General features: G+C 43.4%; 1 protein-coding gene across 1 annotated transcript in view; it reads left to right on the forward strand.

The window, feature by feature from the left end:
• CFAP46 (cilia and flagella associated protein 46) overlaps window positions 1-22,707 on the forward strand; it is a 253,776-nt gene that overhangs the window by 89,037 nt on the left and 142,032 nt on the right. Inside the window, exons 19-24 of the mRNA XM_066601014.1 lie at window positions 2,111-2,324; window positions 3,341-3,490; window positions 5,953-6,060; window positions 9,810-9,973; window positions 14,831-14,962; window positions 19,862-20,027. Of these exons, the coding sequence (XP_066457111.1) occupies window positions 2,111-2,324; window positions 3,341-3,490; window positions 5,953-6,060; window positions 9,810-9,973; window positions 14,831-14,962; window positions 19,862-20,027 (934 nt within the window). The remainder of the gene's footprint in view (window positions 1-2,110; window positions 2,325-3,340; window positions 3,491-5,952; window positions 6,061-9,809; window positions 9,974-14,830; window positions 14,963-19,861; window positions 20,028-22,707) is intronic.

A 22,707-nucleotide genomic window follows, 5' to 3' on the forward strand; every position in this document is an offset into this window, starting at 1 on the left:
GCCAGGAGACCGAGTGGAAGGGCACCTTGTTACGGCTAGAGGTGGGGGGGTCTCGCTGCTGGGACAATGTGATAGTCATTTGGGGGCTGTGCCATTTGGGGCAGATTTTGATGCACATCCACAGTAGATTTCATTTGAAGGGGTAAAGCCTGCTGAGGATCCATGTTAAAATCTGAACCAAATGGTACGTATATTGATGTGGGTTTTCTGCCATGGAAAATCCGTACCTGCTCCGTGGGCGTGACATGCCTTTAGGATGCAGTCACATGTAGCTTTTGGGTGATTACCCACTAGCGTTTGCGAATTTGCCGGTTTTTTTTTTTTCTCTATGGGTCTTTCTAATGTTAAAAACACATTGCGGCTAAAAAAAAAAAAAGCAATTTTAACGCGAAATCGCGATTTTGCGTGATTCGATTTTAACATTAACAAGTCCCATAAACCCCTGGAGAAAAAAAAACGCTGCGATTTTCCAGTAAAAAAGTACTGTAGTGGGTAGTCAGCCTTTAGCTGGAGATATATGCAGGCCACGGCGAGCGGGTAGATGTTACAGATCTCAGCCACAGCTTGCAGACATTTTTGCTATAAAGCAAGCACAATGGTGTTCACATCTGCGTTACAGATTATTCAGACGACCGTATGCAGAAAACACTCGCTTCAACGCAACGTATTTGCACATGAACAAAGGCTTTTAAGGGTGGATTTGCACAGATCTGCACCTATTACTGTACCTTTAGCACACTTGGGGCCAGTTCACATGAGCGCAACACACCCCATCCATGGATTAGACAGAATTAGCCTAATGAGGTCCACATGTGTTCTTTTCCCCGCATTTTCCTGCAGTATTTCACACTTCCCTTTGCGTATTTGCGCACCTCCTATAGACTTCTATGGGGCTTTTGCTTCACAAAACGCAGGAATATAGAGCAGGTCCTACTTTATTCTGCATGCACAAAATGTGCTCATAAGAATGAACTCAATGGGTTCTATTCTCTGTGTTTTACGCCGCAGATTTTGTGTGCACAAACCCAGTCGTGGGAAGAAGCCCCTAGGCCTCATGTCCACGGGCACACACAGACTCCAAGTGCAGAATCCCGCAGCGGATTCCGCTTGTGCCCGCAGCCAGGGACATTTTCTCACCTGTTCGGATGCGGTGCGGGTCTTCTCCATCCCAGCCGGATCTACTTTTCTTCTGCACTGCGGAGTGTGCGGGCGCTCCTACCAGCGTGCTGCGGGCATGCGCAGTGCATTTTTATTTTTTTTCAAATCTCTTGCTTTTCCGTGGATCCGCAGCACGTCTGCAGCGTCAGCTGCGGGTTTGCCGCGGATCGGACGGCTTCCATTGACTACAATGCTAACTGACCGTGTGGGAATCTTCAGAAAATGGAGCATACTGCGATTTTTTTTTAATCCCACTTGTGCGATCCGCACGCCGGGATAAATGACATCGTCGGGTATTTAATTACCTGCGGATGCTCAATGATTGTCTATGGGCATATTGAACTGCGGATCGTCCGCACAGGTGACCCGCAGAGATTCCGCAATTCAATCCTGCCCGTGGACACGAGGCCTTAGGGTTATTCTGCGGCATTTCACAGCAGATCATCACCATAGATTTCTCCACTTTTAACATAGCAGCGGCGAATCCCATGGCAGATCCTCAGCAGGTAACACATGCACAGATCATTCCCTTTGGATTAGCAGCGAGATCCACATGGGAAAATTCCGCCGCACTTCCTACCTACTCTTTTCGTTAACCCGCACAGGAAACGTCCCCAGTTGTAGTAACTACCGTGTTTCCCCAAAAATAAGACAGTGTCTTATATTAATTTTTGTTCAAAAAGGTTTAACCTTTTCACATGTATAGCTGCCTGGACACTATTTAAATTGACTTTTTAAATTAACTGTTAGCAGGGCTTAATTTTGGAGTAGGGCTTATATTTCAAGCATCCTCAAAGAGCCTGAAAAATCATTTTGCATCCTCAAAAATTCTGGAGGATCATGCTATGTCTTATTTTCAGGGTATGTCTTATTTTCAGGGAAACAGGGTATGCAGTTCTGTACATCTAACTTTGTGCAGTAAGTTCCATTTCCTCTCGTACATGCCATTCAGGAAGCCGGCGCTGTTGGTTCTGCTGTCCAATGCCTTCGCCAAAGGCTTAATTCTTCGCTGGATACCTGCGTCAGACAATAATAAAAGATCAGATGCAAGTCTGCATACGGAGAAAGGGAAGAAAGCTGCAGGGAAAGGACCTGAAAAATCCAACGTAGCACATGTTTTGTCAATTGATCCAAACGGCCTTCCTGATGTGACGCTCGCCCTGGAGGTACGCATCCGCTTTACAGGGATATCTGTGGAGAAATTAATGCGGCTTTCTATGTTAACGGTTGGAATAGTTGTGTAAATTGGGCAGCGCTGCCGGCGTGGTTCCTTTACGGAAAGGTTACTTTGTAGATAATTGCTTTAGTCCCCGCTTTCCCATAGATACTTAAACATATGCTTACTTGAAACAACTCCATTTCAAAACCCACGGAGAACTGACATTGACATAGCACTTTAGCCTGCAGGTTACCATAAGGCCCCGGACGCTGCAGCATATTGTACGCTGAATATCAGGAGATTCTGGACTTTAATTAGCTCCTTTCTCCAGAACTCCGGAGGACATTTATATGAAGCCGCATCCAATTGTTACAATTGTCATTGCCTGATTCAGGTTGTAACATTGTCATTTGTCATCCCCGCTGAGTCTGTACATCTACACTGCAGCTGAACTTTTCTACTATGGGTCCACTTTCACACGGCCGTAATATGGAAGTATTTTAGCTTCTGTACTATGGCTGCAACACCTGGAGTTCCTTGGGATCCATTCAACTGGATTTATATTACCACAGAGTCCAAGTCCAGTTTAGTGGAATTAAGCGAAGTCCAAATATTGCAGCCATAATGCAGATGTTCAAGTGTGCCATCTGGAAGGAGTCTTAAAGGGGAACGATTGAAGACCTCAGGGTAGGTCATTAATTTATGTGCCACCCAGGTACTTTCCTGATCGCCAGGAGCCCATGTGTTGCTGAAGAGACATACAGCTCCGGACATATTACATCGGCCCAGAATGGTATTGCACGCAAAGTGAAGGGAAACTTTGCATGCAGTACTAGTCAGGGCCACTGCAGTGTGTATGGAGCTGTGCATTTCCGGCTACGTACATTAGTGCAATTGATTGGCAGGAATCCTGGATGGTGGACCCCCAGCAGTCAACTATGGATGACCTATTCTGGGATTAGGTCATCAGTAGTTCACAGGTGCAGCATGTATTTAGTCTAATGATCTCTCTTATTATTTTAGGTCTGTGATTACGCTTTAGATTTGACCAGTGGAGATTCTCTGGAAGCCATAGTACCCATCTCCGTAAGACAACAACTCATATCTACATGGGTGAAGGCTAAACAGCTGCTCCAGCAGCAAATCGGACCCAAACTTGGAATAGACGATGAGGTAAGTCCATGTACATGAGATATATAGGTCTGTGTCTGTCTATGATGTGTTGGCTAGGTTGTTTTTTTGCTGGATGGTTTCTCTTTCTTTCTCTTTGGCCTAAATCTTCATGAAATCCACTAAAGTTTGGTATCCAGTGCAAGTAAATGGAGTATATTACACCCCACTCACATGCAGCAGACGGGTGCACTATTCTCTATGTTCCATATGGAAAAGGCATGTATTTAGCATCATTGAATGGCACTGGGACTGATCCTCGTGTAGATCCAACAGCACAAATCTGAGGGTGGCCTTGGATTGTTTTGTGTCCCAGGCTCATCGTGACTGAACACAATATTCATCTCTCTCTCCCTCTCTCACACACTTTCCCCTCTCTTTCTTTTTCCGTCTTTATCTCTCTATCTTTTCCTCTCCCCTTCTCACCCTGTCTTTAATGGCCCTTTTACGCGGGATGATTATTGTTCCGAAGTGTTCGGAAACTAGTGGAGGTGGGTTGTCGGGAGAGCGCTCCCCGGCCCACTCTGCCTCCAGCGCTGTGAGCGGTACTCACTCCTGTGTAGCACCATAGGAGTGAGCACCACTGGGATGAGTGTCGGGCGTAGTTTGCCCGACAGCTCATGCCGTGTAAATGGGGCACAAGTCTCTTTCTTTCTCACCCTCTCTCTCCTTCTATCTTCTTTATTCATCATCTTTTTGTCTCGCCCTTTATTTGTCCTCGCCCTCCTTATCTCTCTCTCCTGCTGACTCTTTCTCTCTTTATTGCTCTCTCTTTTCTTGTCTCTCTCCTCATTCTTTTTTTTTCTTTCTTGATCTCTCTCTCAATCTTTTTTTCCATCTCTATGCGTAGCTACACATAGACAAAAGCGATATCGCTCTCATCAACCTGCGTTTTCCCCGCAGATGCGAGGCCATTCTCAGGCACATCGCTTTACATCCCCTCTGTGAAATCCCCATCCTCTTGCATGAGTTTCACGTACGTTAGCGGATCAGAAGTGTTTCCCATTGATTTCAATGAGAGACCTCGCATGCACATTGCACAGTATGTGAAGCATTAAAAGTCTCATTGAAAACAATGGGCAAGGCGGGGAACGGAAAAAAATAGGACATGTAGCGATTTTTTTTTTTTTTTTTTTTTTCCCCCTCAGCGCATCGCTGTCAGGGAAGAATCGCTCATGTGTATGACTCCACTCAAAAGACTAGAGTTCATATTTGCACGAGTTTTGTGAACGCCCAAAACTCGCGCTATATTTTCGGCCCTTTGGAAGCGGCCTATCTCGTTTTTTTTTTTCTCTTTATCTCTCAACATTCTCTTTAAATAAATATTTATTGTGATGTTACCCTGTTACTCCTCCTGGAAATATATGAACAAATTGACAACTGATTGTAGTCTTCTTGCTGATAAGACATGTAGCCTGAAAATGTCCAGTCAGTGCTGACAGTATTAGACTATGTAGAAACACTGCATTGTGACCAGGAGAATGGGAACACCCAGTTGTCAGTCTATTCATATATTTCTAAGGGCTCACACCCACTTGCGTTTTTTTAACGCGATTGTCAATGGGACTTTCTAATGTTAAAAACGCATCGCGCGTTTGTGCTTTTGCGATGTTTGTGCGATGCGTTTTTAACATTAGAAAGTCCCATTGACAATCGCATTTAAAAAACCGCAGCGATATCGCAGCGTTAAAAAAAGTGTGGGGGAGCCCTAAGAGGAATAACGAAGGAACATCGCAATTCAGAGTTATGAGAACATGTGCTCCAGAACTGTTATTTAATGACAAATATGAGTATTTACTAAAACAGGCGTGCCAAAGAGCGAACAATCAACCATCAGGTTTTTATAGGCAAAGGCTCATTTACACGCAACGATTATTGCTCAAAATTCGTTCAAATGGCCGCAGATGAGCGATAATCGTTGCGTGTAAACCTTACCATTGTGTACTTTTTGTCTGAACGAAGATTTTAAGGTGAACTTAAAATCCAGCATTCAGCTGCACAGAGATAAAGCATCTCTCAATACACTGTATTCTGCCGACATGCTGGGATCTGCACATAGCTCCTATAGGCCCTTTTACACGCAAGCAAAGATGATAAAGTGTTAATAGACATTAGCGTCCTTTAACGCTTTATGCAAAATGATCGCTAAACCTGTCAATCTTTCAATCGTTTAAAAAGATTATCTTTCCGTGTAAATGGGCCTTAACCCCACTTCTAAATGAGCTCTTCTTGTGGTGTTCTTGGTTATCTGTGTTCAGCTGGCACGGCAGATTATAAAGACATATTATAGTGAGATGACTGCACACAGGGATATAGTTATTATATTAGAATGTTACTTAGAACTGATACATTGACTCTTCCGTAGGTTTTCTGGAGTCAGTAACCCCCATGGACCCATTATATTGACAGATTAAGTTGTACATTACATCCAATCTATTGTAAGTTTTTTTTTGCTTTTTTTACAGCACAGCAATGAAAGACAAAACCTGATGACCAAAGTGATTGTAGCCCTAGAAATGCTCTCCTGTAACGGGTTAGGACTGATGGACTTTACAGTCCCGAGCCTCTCAGAAGTACGTATAGGATAAGTGCAGGAGAACTATAGGGGAGAGGAACCTCACCAACAAGATCTGGAGCTCCTTGACAGCCGACCAATACTAGTAAAATGATGGGGTGGGGTTGGGCTTTTTATTATACTATATATCATAACTTTAACAAGGTTATATTACTATTCAGGTAAGTGCATAGTAGAGTCATGGGTGTGACGTCTATCCCTAAAGGGGATGTCCCAACATTAAATAACATATTCACTTTGCAGGAAAGTAAACAACATTTGTCCATTCACATGCTGTTAAAAAAATGGTCCAGTAAAATGTGGCGCCACCTGGTGTTCATAGTGTATAGCAATGTGTCCCTCCACCTAGTGAGCCGAGTGCTGCAGCACGCACATGCTCAGTCATTCTCCACTACAACCAGGTCTCTGCATAGTGACCCTCTGTTCATGCAGAGCAGCCAATACTGTTTGTTAGGAGGAGCAGAGCCTCTGCAGTACATGGCCGTATAGCGGACAGGACTCCTGCTGCAGGGAACGAAAGAAAGGGCTTTATTCAGAGGCATAACCTGAAGCTCCTGGGCTCCAATGCAAAACCTGTAACAGGGCCCCCAATTATAAAGGTTTGGTCATAGTACTGGGCCCCCTATATGGAGAAGAGAGGCCTTATGGGCCCCCTAAGGCTCCTGGGCCTGGGTGCAACCGCATCCCCTATAGTTACTCCAGTGGGTTTATTGTCAGCTGCCAGAAGGGGAAGGAGACTAATTCTGTCCAGCAGACACATGGAAGCAAAATTGAAGAAACAAGGTATTTTTTTTTAGCTGAAAAATGACTATTAGCAGCGTTTCAGGAATTTGATATAAAAACAATGTTCCATGGCCCATAGCATGCAGTTATCAGCACTGTTAGGCCATGTTCACATGCTGTGGATCCTGGATTACTGATTACTGAGTCTGCATGTAGATGGGGGATTATAGGCTCATTATCGACATGGATTCCGGGTTATTTCTACAGTTGATTATCCTCAAAGCCAACCGATATATGCCTAGTGCCAATCCTCACCAGTGAACATACGTAGTGTAGGGTGCGATCACGCATAGCCGATTTGCTATGGATTTTACCCCTCCAAGTGAATTGAAATTAAATGGTTGTAATATGCTGCAAATCTGCACCAAAATCCACAGCAAAATCCACACTAAATGGTGCAAATTGCGACGCAGTCTTCGGTACAGTTTCACTGCAGTTTTTTCCGATGCAGAAAATCCGCTACTAATGAACACCCTGTTAAAGGGATATTCAGGGATTGTTTTATTGATGATTTATGTATCTTAGACCGTTTTCACACGGCCGAGCATCTCACGCGAGATTTGTACGTTGCGAGACTCACAAATCTTGCTTGAATATGATGAGCGATGCAGTGAGGCAATGCATCGCTGCATGTCCTATCTTTTGGTTCCTTGTTTTCAGTAGAATAGTGAGACCTGTTGCATGCCATGTGACGTAAAGCGAGTGCAATGGGAGGTTTCCCACATGAGAATAAGGATAGGTCATCAATGAAAAAAAAACATCCCCTAATACCCCTCCAAGCACTGTGAGCCCCTAGTACAGATGTGTGTGCAGCACAAAATAAATACTCTCGTTGGCGTCAAGTTCCTTCCCCTAATCTGTACATAAATATGACCATTTGTTGGCAGCACACCTCTTCATGTAAACTGGGGATCTGCTGCTAACTGCAATGGAAGGGAATGGCCGCTCAAATGGCCAAAAGTCGTGAACCGCGGTTTGTGTGGCCATTCATTCCCAACAGTTGCTCAGTGTTAAAGGGGTTGTCATAAAGACTGGGAGGACTGCAGGAGCCGCAGTGCTGGATCGACGGTGGCACAAATGCAGGAGTACGGCTGCTTCTATTACTTTAACAAAATTGCCATCTGTGTTTAACCCCTTAGTGACGGAGCTTTTTCGCTTATTTTCCATTTTCGTTTTTACCTCCCCCCCTTTTATAAAATTGTAGCTCCTTTATTCATACATCAACGTCGCTGTAGGAGGGCTTGTTGTTTTTTGTGGGACGAGTTGTATTTTTGAATGGTACTATTTAATGTACCGTATAATGTACTGAAAAACTTTTAAAAAATTCTAAGTGGAGAGAAATAAAAAAAAAAGGACATTCCGCCATCTTTCAGTGCGTCTTGTTTCTACGGCGCACAAACTGTCACGAAAAAGACATGATGACTTTATTGTATGGGTTAGTATGATTGCTACGATACCAAACTTATATTGTTTTTTTTGCTGTACTACTTGTATTTTTTTTAAAGATATTTAATTTTTTTAAATTATTTTCTGTCTCTATTTTCTGCGCACAATATCTTTTTAATTTTTCTGGCGACATAGTTGTTTGAGGGCTCATTTTGTGCGGTATGTCCTGACGTTTCCGTTGGTACCATTTTTGTATACAAATAACTTTTTGATCGTTTTTTATTACATTTTTTCTCGTAAACAGGGTGACCAAAAAAAGCGCATTTCTGGCGTTCTTTATTATTTTTTTCGGACGACGTTCACCGAGGGGGTAAATAATGCATTACTTTGCTAAATCGGACTTTTACGGACGCAGCGATACCAAATACATATTTTTGCTTTATTATTTAGATTCTTTTATTGCAAATATGGCAAAAGGTTGTTTTTTTTTTTAACTTTCATTACTTTTTTTTTTTCATAATTAGTAAAACTTTATTGTTCTTTTATTACACTTTCTTTCAGTCCCCAGGGGGGGCTACAATATGCGATGCTTTGATCGCTTCTGCAGTATGACGTAATGCTATAGCATTACGTCATACTGCTTTTTGACAGGCAGTCTATCAAGCCATCCCGCGGGGATGGCTTGATAGGCAGTCTCTTAAGGCAGCCCTGGGGCCTTTCAGAAGGCCCCTGGCTGCCATTACACCTGCACTGCCCGGGGGGGGCGTAAGCATTGTTCGGGGGATTTAAATGCTGCTGTCAGAATTGACAGCAGCATTTAAAGGGTTAATAGCTGCAATCGGCCGTGCGGTGTCAGCTGTAATAAACAGCTGACGCCTGCGCTGTATGGAGGGTGATAGTGGTGCAATGGCAGGGCGTAAAAACACTATTGGACCGTCACTAAGGGGTTCAAAAAAATCATCCACACCCAGATAACCTTTTGAAGGTCCTTAAAGAAGCGCCCATCAACCTTCTATATCATTGATTGGTGTTTAATTCATGCAGTGCATCTGGCTGTGTGTAAGGGCGCTAGTATATAAGTGCTAGTGCCCGTCACTTGGCTCACAATGTAGACCTACCGTAATTGCCCAGCTGAACTGGCAAGTCCAGGAGCAGCCCGCTAATTAGCTCTAAATCACGGGTGTTAGCAGGACTCATGTAATGGCTCTCCAACGGGAATTGTATCTGCTTGATGCCGATTCCTGTTCGGCGTTGGCTGCTTTTAAACATAATGATTATCGTTCACTTTCGTTCGTTTGAATGATTTCTGGAAGGATAATTGTTGATGATAATAAAGCAACCCGCAGCCCAACGACCGGTCCGCAACATGGTGTATCCTCCTGAATCCACCCCAGAAAGGTGAACAATCTACAGACCAAGAAAACGTTTCATTTCACGAGGTTTTTTTTTTTTTTTACTGCATATTGCTTTTTATTAACCGCTTTTTAGGCCATTTGGCTAAAGCAGAATTGTTTTCCCACATAAGTTTGTAGACTTGTGCCTAATGTCTCCATTATTTTGAACCTCTCATGTAACCAGGTATGGAAGATGTCTTCGGAGTGTGACTGGTCAGATCCTCTCGTAGAACTGCAGGCATTAACCAGACTGGCACACTTTGCCTATAACGCTCGTGACCTAGAATTGGCTTTATCCAGTACTGGGAGAGCACTGACGTTTGAGGAAAAGATGGGAAAACAGGACAGGTATGTATACTATCTGTGCCTTATTTTATTCTCTATAAGGTGATTCAGAGAGAACGGTGCAAAGGGGAAGCTGATTTCATCATACAAGAAGTGACATCCCATCGCAGGATTGACATGAAAATATAGAGGAACTCTTCAAGTTTGTATTGCACCATACAGATGTGCGATATGGGTCCTCCTGGTTAGACGGCAGATGTCAAGTCAGTAGTCCAGATCTACCCAGACACGTCCCTCCTGGACTATCCACTGTTATTGACTCCACTGCAGTGAACATGCATTGCTATGGGTCATCTAGTGTCCCCAACAGCGCCCACATTGAAGGTGCATTTAAAAGTCTTAGAGTTCACTTTCTTTTCATGTCATTCTGGCTCGGTATGTCACTTCATGTGTGAAGAAATCCACTTTACATTTGAACCATTATTTTTCAATCACCCTTACGACCTGAAGGTTGCGGGTTCAATCCTTGTGCGGTTCAGGTAGCGGCTCAAGGTTGACTCCATCCTTCTGAGGTTGGTAAAATGAGTACCCAACTTGGTGGGGGGGGTAATAAATAAATTACCTGAAAGCGCTGCGGTATAAGTCGGCGCTATACAAATAGCAAGATTTATTTTTATGTAAGTCACATGACTGCACGTTATTTACCGATCCTACTTTATGCAGGGACTCTGGAGGGGAATAGGATTTATAGCCCACCGCTTACAGACGGCAGCCTTATCTTACGTCTGTCACTTAGCCTGGTGGCGCCCCCTCGGCCGTGCCCCCCAGGGTTGACGCTGGCATAGCAGGATGCAGATATAGGCTGCAGAGCTGTGAAGTGTGCGGCCCTGGCAACATAGGAAGAGTGGAGTTCAGGCGACGTGTCGGCGCTCGCTCCACTGCACTGTTCAACTTTAAAGAGTTAAAAGTGACGCACTCGCCCATTGCAATTGACATATTGCTGACCCTCGCCATAAGATATATACAGAAACCTCTGTCTGCTATCACTTTAACTGAAATATTTTCTGCTTTAATAGCTTCCTGGTATATTATACACAGTGAGCAATACATTATGTATGTAAGTACGAGTCCAAAGAAAACTGACAGCAAACACGTCATCTATGTGACTGTGTGGTGAGATCTGGTATTGCTGCTGCATCAGTATGGTGGGAGCAAAACTTCATGAAAGGCAACAGTGACACCTGCTGTCTAGTTCTGATATTACATGTTCATGTTTAATACGGTATGAAGTGTAATGTTAAGGAATTTCACCCAGTTTTCTTTTTAATTTTCTGTTTTTATTCTATGCGCATGCATGTGGTGAAATAGAGATGGTATTTTATTAGTCTTTCTATTGCAAGATGCAGACTATTTGGGGGTAAACCTCGCAGCGTTGTGGTAGAACAAGGCGTTGTAAGTAGGAAAACATTCTGAACCAGTATTATTGTACATAGGCTGCCCAGATTGGAGGCCATGTGATCAGAGTGGAACTAATTAATTTAACTCTGTGATTGTATCCTGGCCATGCTTAAGCTTTGAGCATTCTTCCATGTGACCTTTGTTCAAGTTTTTGGTTTAGTTCTTTAATTCACTGCCATGCTACAAATAGTTCTATGGGGTTTTATCTAGTGTAATCTGGTTTTCTATGTCTGATTGTTGTTTTTTTTACTGTTTTCTATATGCTTTCGCTTTATTCGTTAAGTGCAGAAAGAGAGCAGCCATGATAGAATCTAGAAATGTACAGGAAACTTTTAAAGGATCTAACAGTTTTAGCCATCGTGCTAATGTGAGCAAAGCCTGAAGGTGGCCATAGTGATTAGATGGCTGCACCTGCCGGTCATGTAGTGCGTATGAGAGAGGATCCTGACTCTTCCCCGACGGTGATTGTCATAACATAGTTTGTAAACTTGAAAAAAGACACATGTCCATCCAGTTCAGCCTAAACCCCAATGTTGATCCAGAGGAAGGCAAGAAAAAATGATGTAAAAGCCAATTTTCCTCATTTAAGGTGAAAAAATCCTTCAAGACTCGAATCTGGCAATCAGAATTATCCCAGCATCACCGACCCTTCTGAAGTAATCAGTTACTGTAACATGTAATATTGTATTGCTCAAGAAAGCCCCCCTTGAACTCTTCTATCAAATTTTCCATCACCACGTCCTCAGGCAGACCCTCCAGTACTAAAAATAAATCCTGTTATCTGTATAGCGCCAACTTATTCCACAGCGCTTTCAGCTAACTTATTTATTACCCCCCACCAAGCTGGGTGCTCATTTTACCAACCTCAGAAGGATGGAAGGCTAATTCAACCTTGAGCCGGCTACCTGAACCACCCAGGGATTGAATCTGCAACCTTCAGGTCGTGAGTAAGAGCTTAGGACTGCATTTCTGCTGCCTTAACACTCTGCGCGAGTACTGCTCACCAGACTTGACTCCAATCAGTGTGATCTCTAAAGGTCTATGAAGAACTGGTGGTGCTAGATGATCCCTGGGTACTACTTGGCGAAGTATCCTTAACCCCTTAGTGACGGAGCATTTTTGCTTTTTTCCATTTTCGTTTTTTCCTACTCCCTTTTAAAAAATCGTAGCTCCTTTATTTATTCATCGACGTCGCTGTATGAGGGCTTGTTTTTTGCGGGACGAGTTGTAGTTTTCAATGGTGCTATTTATTGTACCATATAATGTACTGAAAAACTTTTAAAAAAGTGGAGAGAAATTGAAAAAAAACCCCGACATTCCACCATCTTTCGGTGCGTCCTGTTTCTACGGCGCACAAACTAACAAAAATTACCCAATAACTTTATTCAATGGGTCAGTACGATTACTACGATACCAAACTTGTATAGTTTTTTTTTTGCTGTACTTGTATTTTTTTTTAAGATATTTATTTATTTTTATTTATTTTCTGTGTCCATTTTCTGTGCATCATAACTTTTTTATTTTTCTGTCGACATAGTTGTGTTAGGGCTCATTTTATGCAGCACGTCCTGGCATTTCCGTTGGTACCATTTTTACCATACAATTGACTTTTTGATCACTTTTTATTACATTTCTTCTCGGAGATAGGGTGACCAAAAAAGTGCATTTCGGGCGTTCTTTATTTTTTTTTCAGACCATGTTCAATGTGCGGGGTAAATCATACTTTACTTTGATAGATCAGACTTTTACGGACACAGCGATACCAAACAAATATTTTTGCTTTATTATTTTGATTTTTTTTTATTGCAAATAAAAATAAATAAATAAATCTTGGTATTTGTATAGCGCCAACTTATTACGCAGCGCTTTCAGGTAATTATTACTTAATTACCCCCCACCAAGCTGGGTTCTCATTTTACCGACCTCGGAAGGATGGAAGGCTGAGTCAACCTTGAGCGGGCTACCTGACGCATGTGGGGATCGAACTTGCAACCTTCAGGTCGTAGGCAAATATGGCAAAAGGTTGTTTTTTTTAACTTTTATTACTTTTTTTTAATTAATAATTAGTAAAACCTTTTTGCTCTTATTTTTACACTTTCTTTTAGTTCTCCCAGAGGACTACAAGCAGTGATACTTTGATCGCTCCTACAGTATGTAATGCTATAGCATTACATCATACTGCTTTTTAACAGGCAGTCTATCAAGCCACCCCACAGCGAGGGCTTGATAGGCAGTCTTCTAAGGCAGCCCTGAGGCCTTTCAGAAGGCCCCCGGCTGCCATGACACCTGCACGGCTCCCCCGATCTCACTGCGGGGGTGGCCGTACGGGACCTCCAAACGTCGTTCGGGAGATTTAAATGTCGCTGTCAGAATTGACAGCGGCATTTAAAGGGTTAATAGCTGCGATCGTCCATACAGCCGTTTGCAGCTATTGCCCGCGGATGTCCGCTGTAATAAAAAGTGGACACCCGCGCTGTATGGAGGGAGATAGCGACGCTATCTCCCTCCATACACGTCCTGCAACAGCAGGACATAAAAACACTATTGGGCCGTCACTAAGGGGTTAACTGATCGGCTTTGGCCATAGCCTTCCACAATAACTATTCGCTATTGAAGGAAGAATACTACGGGGCAGATTTATGAAAAACATCTAAAAATAAAATCTGTCTTTATTGCTCATAGCAACCAATCACGGCGCAGCTTTAATTTCTTATGCTGCTCAGGTAAAATGAAAGGGTTACAGCCTCCTCCAAAGACCGTGGGGTCGGGATCGGAGGCGGACTACTTTAGGTGGATTCCTCTATATAGATATAAACTAGACTAGTCGTAGTAAATGGACAAGAAGGTTTGCACATTTTACACAGATCTACTAAGGAACCTTCCACACGGGACAGAATTGTCCGCAGATGCAGAATTTGTCAATTATTGCAAATTTTGTTGCATTTTTAGCTGCGGAATTTCTTGCATTTTATTTACAGGCTTTAATTGTGGAATTCCATCTCCTGTATGCTAGAAATCCGTAACAAATATTCCGCAAGATGTCCTTCATTCTGAAGCAGAAAGCTTTCCCGCTGTGGAATCTAATCTTGCGGTTTTGAAGTAAAGACGCGCACATTTTAACAAGTGCAATTCAAGCCCCATAGGGATAACATTGTGACGCAGGAATGTCAGTGCGTTCTAATTCCGTGAAAGGTCCCTAAGAATACTTGATGCTCATAAGCATATCCTACCCTTTTCCAAGACTGTCACCGACGGCAGGAATTGTGACACGTTCAATAACGGTTTTACGTTTCAGGCCGATGAAGTCCGTTAACAATCGAGTAGAAGCGTCTTGATATTTTATAGCGGTTTCTAAAAGGATAATTTTGTGGATGACGATGATGTGGGAATGTGAATCCTGTAATAGCCATGTGTTAGCTCTTATTCAATAAGTAATTAGGAAATTGCTTGTGACTCTTGCAGCCGCAGTTCTCCATTGGCGTATGAGATGTTGAGCGCCGCCGCTTGTATTCAGGGCCAAAGCATAATGGATAGTTTGGCCGGAAAAAAACACTTTCGTCTTTCTGCCGTAAAAGCCTTTGAAATGAGCTCAAGGTACGTTTTTATGGAGTCGCACTGTTATAACAATGGCCTTTTATGAAAAATGATTAATTGGGGAAAGACAAAAATAAACACAAGGAGCAACACAGTTACAAAAGAATGCCGTCTTAAAGAGACAACAGTTTGGATAAATGGAACGGTTTCCACTATTGGGTCATTCCGCTCTTGATAGGCACTCTGCATAGGCAGCGCTGGGGCCTTTCCGAAGGTCCCCGGCTGCCGTAGCAACCGCACGGCATCCTGTGATCTTATTGCAGGAGGTCTAATGGGACCCCCAAACGTCGGGGCATGCTGTTTCTCACAGCTGACACCCGACCGCAGCAGCTCCGACAAGCCGCGCCGCTCGTCGGAACTGTTAACACGTTAAATGCTGCCTTCAATTTTGACAGCGGCATTTAAATTAACAGTTCCGACGAGCGTTGTGGCTTGTCGGAGCTGCTACGGCCGGGTGATGGCTGTAGGAAACAGCCTGCACCCAACGTTGTATGGAGCTAGATCCACCCACGATCCCCCTCCATACAAACATTTGTTCGGACATGCGAATAAATACACTTCTGAACCGCTTCCTGGAACGGAACCTGATCGTAAGTAACGGACTATCTGTACTTACAAGGGACACTTGCCTGCTTATTGTTTTCCTCAGATCTTGGCTGCTTTTTTGCTCATCTCTTCTAAGACACAACTGTGATCTATGACTACAGCTTAGCTTCAATGCCTAAACTGAAATAGTGTGAGACTCCCTCTGTCTCATCATTGGTTTAGGCTGCCTCCTCTGCAGGGGTGGGTATCCCTCTGAACCAATGATGAGACAGGGGGTGTGTTCCAGACTACTCTAGATTAGGCACTGTAGCTGAACTATAGTCACAGATCACAGCTCTGTCCTAATATAGCTGAGCTAAAGAGCAGCCAAGGAACAAGATCTGAAAAACAAATAGCAGGTAATCATCCCTTTTAGGTCCTGACTTGCATATCAATTTTAAACTCCTGACTAGATGATTGCTTTAAAGGGATTTTGCACCTAGGATTTCCTCTTGTCAATAGTAGGATGTCCTAATGATAAGCTGATCAGAGCGTGCTAGTGTACTTTTGCATGGGCCGACTATTGGCAGAAAAATTGCTCAAACGAGCGATTTTTGACTGATAGTTGGTCCAGGTAAAAGTGCTCGTTGCTTTGTTTCAGCTCACTAAAAGAGCTGTCTGTGTGATGAGTGGGAGACGCTCTTTATAGCAATTTTCCATTCTGGCTAATAGATGAGGGCCCTGAATTAACTAGTTCTTTTTCAGGATATTGAAAATGAGTTTTCTAAACTAGACAACCCCTTTAAGGTCTGCAGCTCCTTTATTGATAACACTTGATGGTGAGGGTTCCCAACAGCTCGAGCCTTCAGATCAGCTTATTTTATGGGAACCTCCATGTCAAACTGGTATTATCCAAAACATTTAGCTTTTTTAAAGGGTTTGTGTAGGAATTGAAAAAAATTAATGCCATTCATGCAGCCTGTGAGTAACCCACCCCAGAATGTAGCTAAGAGGGGTCGAATGCAGCTCTTGACGGAGAGCACAGGGTGGGGCAGCAGGCATGGGATGGAGCCTAAGGCCTTACTATAAATTCCTCGTCCCCCCATGCTCCACCTTGCTGCACCCCTCTCCTCATCTAGTCCTGCATTCAGCACATTCTGTTTACATTCTAGGATGGGTTCTACACACCCCTTAAGGCTGCTATTGCACGACTGCTAGTTGCCTCTAGCGATAGTATTTTCCCAATCTGCAAATGCAGGTGCAGCTCAGTAATTGGTATTGTTACGTGAGTGTTAGTTAATGCCACTTGTGTAATAACAGTCTAAGTATTAATTACTAAATCATCCTCTTACACAGTCATTAGGGCCAGGTGAGCAAGATGGAGCATAGCTATGAGACATTATAGATATGTATTTCAGTTGCTTAAAGGTGGCCATTCATTTAAAAGGTCAATCTGGCAAGAACACTTTCTCTTCCTTGCACCCCTCAGCTGTTTGCTTGTCACACTCTTGATATCTCCTATGTATATTGCAGTCACTTCCATGCAGTGCAGCCTCCTGTCTCATACTTACCAGGCATCATCTCTCTGCTTTCTCTGTCACTATTCATTGCTATCAATCCCTTGAGGCATCAGCACAACATGACATGGCCAACCAGGGACTGTATTATCTCTGCCTGCAGGGAGGACACTGCCATTTCCATCTCTATTTTATATTCACCTAAATAAGCTACAAACTATAAGTATACAGTCAGTAGACTGAACTATCATCTCCTTCATTATAACTGTGTGACAGGAACTTATAATCATCATCAGTAACTGTGATAGGAGTTTCTGTGTTCGCTTCTAAAGAGCTTGTGTGGTAGAATCAATCAGACTGAAAAACTGACTAATATGAGAGCACATAAACCCAAGTAAATCCCAGGTGGTCATAATGAGATCACATGACCCACCTGACAAGAAGGACACCAGAAGGCGCAGATTGAAAGGAATAACTAAACAAGGTAATGCTGGCCGACTTATATATACAAGGGGGATAGATACATAATGAATGACAAAACACATTTGTGGGAGTTACTCTTTAAAGTTACTGCCAATCTGTTGAATAAGAGAAAGACCCAAAGCCTCAAAACCACACAAGTGATATCATATTTTCCCACGGCTGTGATAGGGAGAATGCTATACGTTGATAAATCTTATCTCCTTGTCATAACTCAGCTGGAATTGCAGTGGGATGGATCGTATCCACATGCATCCAAGCTGCACATTACAAAGCACAATGCATCAGCCCATCTACATTGGTGCAAGGAGCATCATCATTTGGCAATTGAGCAATGGAAGACCGTTCTATGGAGTGACATACCTGGGTGTGGAGGGGGCCTGGGGAATATCTTTTGCTCGAGTGTGTTGTGGCAACAGTTAACTCTTTCCAATCCAATTTGTATCCTGGTTTTCCTAGGGGGCTTACTCTTTTCCTGCCGTTATACAACGGCACTATCTGCTGGCTAATACCAGTACTGCATGAGGTGACACATTGGATAGGCTCCGACAGCAGAGAGGCTGTCAATGCACAGTAAGAGAACCCCGACGGACGTCTTCCAACATCGGAGCTGTACAGCCTTAAATCAGTCTTAAGACGTCAGACAGGGGATTGGAAAGGGTTAAAGCAACCCTCCAGGCCCGGACAAACAAAGATGGCCAAACCGCTTCTCTGACTACCTGATGAACACTGTGTTTTTGTATGTATTGGTAGTCTAAGACACTACATGTTATGTTCACTGGCCAGCACTGCTCATGTGGGAAGCGCCACTTAATCAAAGCAGGTGTAGTGTCTTAGATTAATGATGCACTAGCAATGCAGAGTATGCATCAGGCAGTCAGAGAAGTTAGTGCAGCCATCTATGTTTGTTCATGACCGACTGTCCCTTTAAGTATGGCCGAGGGTCCCCTATGGTCTTAGGCTGTTTTAGGGTGAATGCAAACGGGTGGATTTGAATTGCGGAATCCGGAGTCGGCGACCACCTCTGGATTCTGCAGTAAATACCGCCTATAGCATGCTGCGCAAAAGTAATTCTTCATTCACACGAGTGGAAAGCAATTGCGGTTTCTGCTCGCGGATGAAAAATCACAGCATGCTTCATTTTCATGCGGAACCTACACGGACGGCTTCCATTGAAGTCAATGAAAGCCGTCCAACCCACGGCCATTCCGGAATGTCAATTCCAGAATGGCCACGAGACCAGAATCATCGCAGGGAAATCTGTACCGCACATGTACGCCGGTATAACGGCTGGACCATCCGCAGTACAGATTTCAGAAGAAAAGGACAGGTACGCAGGGTCACCGGCTTCGGTCAGGGCCGGATTCCTCTGCCGGAATTCGGACCTGCTGTGTGCACACAGCCTTATATGGCATGGTCTTGGTCCGTTGGTTGTAGTCACTGCAACCATAAACATAGAGGTGTACCTTGACATTGTAGACTCTTGGAATAGTCAGCCATGCTTCTAACAAGAGAACGCACCTTGTCACAAATCCAATGCTGTGTCACGTTGGTTTGAGGATATGGATGTTCTATGATTGGATTGGCCTACACAGAGTCCCGACCTGAACCTACTGAACATCTTTGGAACAAACTGAACGTCGGGACAGGAAATCTAAATAGCATTCATCTTCTTTGAGAGAACTCGCCAGACCTTTGCAGGATGAATGGAGGGAAATTCCAGCTGAAGTGTATCAGACGTTAGCAGAAAGTATACCGCAGAGAGTATCCGATGTCATTAGGGCCAAAGAAAGACCTACTAAGTATTACCATATGTAAGTAAATATTACTTGCTCAGGTGTCTAATTACTTCTGGTAGAATAGTATATAAGCTTGCTACTTAGGAACTGGCACACTACAGAGCTGCGATACTAAAGCCGCTCAGTTAATAAACACTTTTTCATTTGGCACATGTAGTACAGATATATGCCAAAGGCAACCACCCAGATCTCCCGCACTGACAGTAAACTTGCTTAGTTAGTTTTGGGTAAAGTGAACCATATAGATGTTACTGATTAGAGATGAGCGAGCACGCTCGTTTCAGGCTGATGCTCGAGCGAGCATCGGTCTTCTCGAGTAACTGAATATTCGTCCGAGCAAATGCAGGGGGGGTAGGGAAAGAGAGAGATCTCTCTCACTTCCCTCCCCCTCTCCCCCTCCGCCGTTCCCCCACATTTGCTCGGACGAGTATTCAGTTACTCGAGAAGACCGATGCTCGCTCGAGCATCAGCCTGAAACGAGCGTGCTCGCTCATCTCTATTACTGATGATTTATTATATATGTTATGGTTCACGGCATGACATTGTTGGTCATTCCCATTGTTCTCCTCTATCTTTAGGTACGGCGGTGAGGCTGGAAGCCCTTCTCTAACGTTACAGGCAGCTAAACATTTCTGGCATGCTTGTTCTCCGCTGATAAAGTCTGCTAATGAACGTGAAGCCCTAAAGGATTCTGTCGCTTGTGTTATCAAGGCCCTGGCGGACGCCGAGGTCAGACATAAAAAGGTACAGACTCCAATGTTACATTGTAGCAAGATCTATATTGATAGTGGATTAACCCCATCAAACACCTTTCGGGATGAAATGAAACCCCATCTAAGAGCGGCTCACCCATCATCAGCGCTCCGGCCTCATTAAAGGTCTTGTGGTTGAACGATTTTATGTTTTCATCACAGAAGTGTCACGATCCGTTAGCTCAGTTTTACCCAAGTCGCTTCCTGAGTTGAACCGTATCAAAGCTGCGTCTTGTAATCAGCTTTGAACCCGCGCGTCCATCACATGACCGGGAAGGGTTGTTATCCACTGGAAGTAAGCAAGAAAGGTTGATTGTGAATGAGATACTAAGAACTCAATAGAGAAAGTTTTAAAAAAGTATTGGAAACATGGCTGACCTTTCCTTCTGCAATGAATAATGTTTATTTGGTAAAGAGGTGATATATTTTTAAAGTTGTTCCCAGGAGGAACGTCAAGTAAAGAGATTTTCCACAAAGACATCTTCACTTCTTAAAGGGAATGTGTCATCAGAAAATAACCTATTGTTTAAATCAAATTTTTATGTTAAGGCCCATTTACACGCAACGATTATCGCTGAAAATATGTCCTTTGAGAGACTTTTGAGTGACAATCGTGTCATTTACAGCGCAAGATGATCGCTCAAGATGAGCGATCACCTTGCGCTCAGAGTGGAGGATGCAGAAGACAAGCAGGGTGTCCCTGCTTGTCTTCTGCATCCAGCTGTTTTCTGCACGGAGCGCCCGGCTGTTATACAGCCGAGCGCTCCGTGCGGAGTATGAAGAACACAGCTGGACAGCTGTGTTTTTCATACCGAGCCTGTCATCAGGGAGCAGGATACAGCTGAAACAATAGTATCCGCTGTGAATCCCTGATAAGGCTCATTGTCTTCTTTCAGCACGCTGAAAGACAGTGATGAGCGACGGCTTAGCGAAAACTGCACAGTGTCAGTGCAGTTACACACAATGATTATCGCTCAAAAGACGGCTTTTGAGCGATAATCGTTGTGTCTAAATGGGCCTTAAAACATGTTTTTTAATCTTTTGGTGACTTTTTAAAAATTTTCTATGTTACTGTGTATATAAAAAAAAAATAATTCTAATATCTTGCAGTTTTCACTTTGATCTCTAAGACTACTAATAGTCTGACTTTTCCAGTTCTGTAGAGAAAACCTCACAGCAGTCATCTCATTGCCAGCAGAGGCAGGATTACAATGACCGATAACACCTATAGAAAACATAGAATCTACCATACGCGTTAGATAATGGTCATAGCTCACCTCCTCTTCTGCCCTGCACAGGTCACAGAGCATGTCTACAACATTTTGGCTCATAAGGCTGCTGTACAGAACAGGAAGTGCCAGGCTATTATTTGGCTTAGTGCCCAGAGTGAAAATTTACAATATATTATCATTTTTCTCTAACAAACATAGTTACATGGAAAATTGATAAAAAATCACAAAAAATGTAAAAAAAATATGTTTAACATAAAAACTTGATTTAGACAATAGGTCATTTCCTGATTATACATTCCCTTTAAGGTAACGTCCTTATTCACAGACCAAAATCACCTATTAAAGTCAATGGATGCATAAATAACGCAATGAACACACAATAACGGCTGTATTCACTGCATGTTTGTTTGGTTTTTTTTGCTCACCTTGTTCTCTGTGGGTCGTGACAAAACCGGCATCACTTGGGACGTCTCGCATATTTTTTTGCGCATGTGAAAACCTTATGACACACAGATTTTAAAAAATACACATTCACACCAAAATCGCACAGACACATGCAGTGACAACAGTGCATTGTTCACCGACCAAAATTGCATAAACCTTTAAATGAGCCTTAAGGCCTCTTTCACACAAGTGACAGCAAAATTGCCGCTACAAAATCACGTCGAAATTGCAGCTTTGTCCCCGCCATTCTGTATTGTCAGCAATACTTTTTTTTTTGTGAAAAATTGCGCATCGCATCGCTGCTATCCGCAATAAAATTGCATGATTTTATCGTGAGAAGGTTAAGCCCTACCCCAAAACTAAGCCTTAGCTGCACTTCATAAAAAAAAAAAGGAATACTTAAAAAGCCGGTCTGGGTCCTCCCACTGCTCTTCGGAGCTCCGCCGTGCGTCCTGCAGTCCTCGTTCGCCCACAGAACATCACTTCCTGGTTGCTGGATTCATAAATCTCACCTTCAGGAAGCGATGACACTGATTAGTTCATCCAGCGCTCAATTGGTTGGCTGAGCAGCGCTGGATGAACCAATCAGAGCCATCACTTCCTAGAGATGAGATTTATGAATCCAGCAACCAGGAAGTCTTCTATTTGTAGGCGACAGTGGACTGCAGGATGCCCAGTGGAGCTCTGGAGAGCAGCAGGAGGACCCGAACTGAGCCTTTTAGTTAAGCACTCTCTTTTTTTAGTGCAGCTACGGCTTAGTTTCGGGGTAGGGCTTATTTTCGAAAATTGCATTGCAAAAAAACTGTGATTTTGCGCATTGCGATGCGACAAAAACAAAAGCTCTATAGGGAAACATGGGCTACAAAAAAAACGCAAATCGTGGCAATATAGAGCATTCCGCAATTTTTTTTGTCCTCGCAAGATAGCATTAAAGAAAACAGTACTAATGTTAGGGAACCCATAGGAAAGCAGGGGCTTCACATACATGCATTTTCT

This window comes from Eleutherodactylus coqui, chromosome 4 (genome assembly GCF_035609145.1).
Source record: "Eleutherodactylus coqui strain aEleCoq1 chromosome 4, aEleCoq1.hap1, whole genome shotgun sequence".
NCBI lineage: Eukaryota > Metazoa > Chordata > Amphibia > Anura > Eleutherodactylidae > Eleutherodactylus > Eleutherodactylus coqui.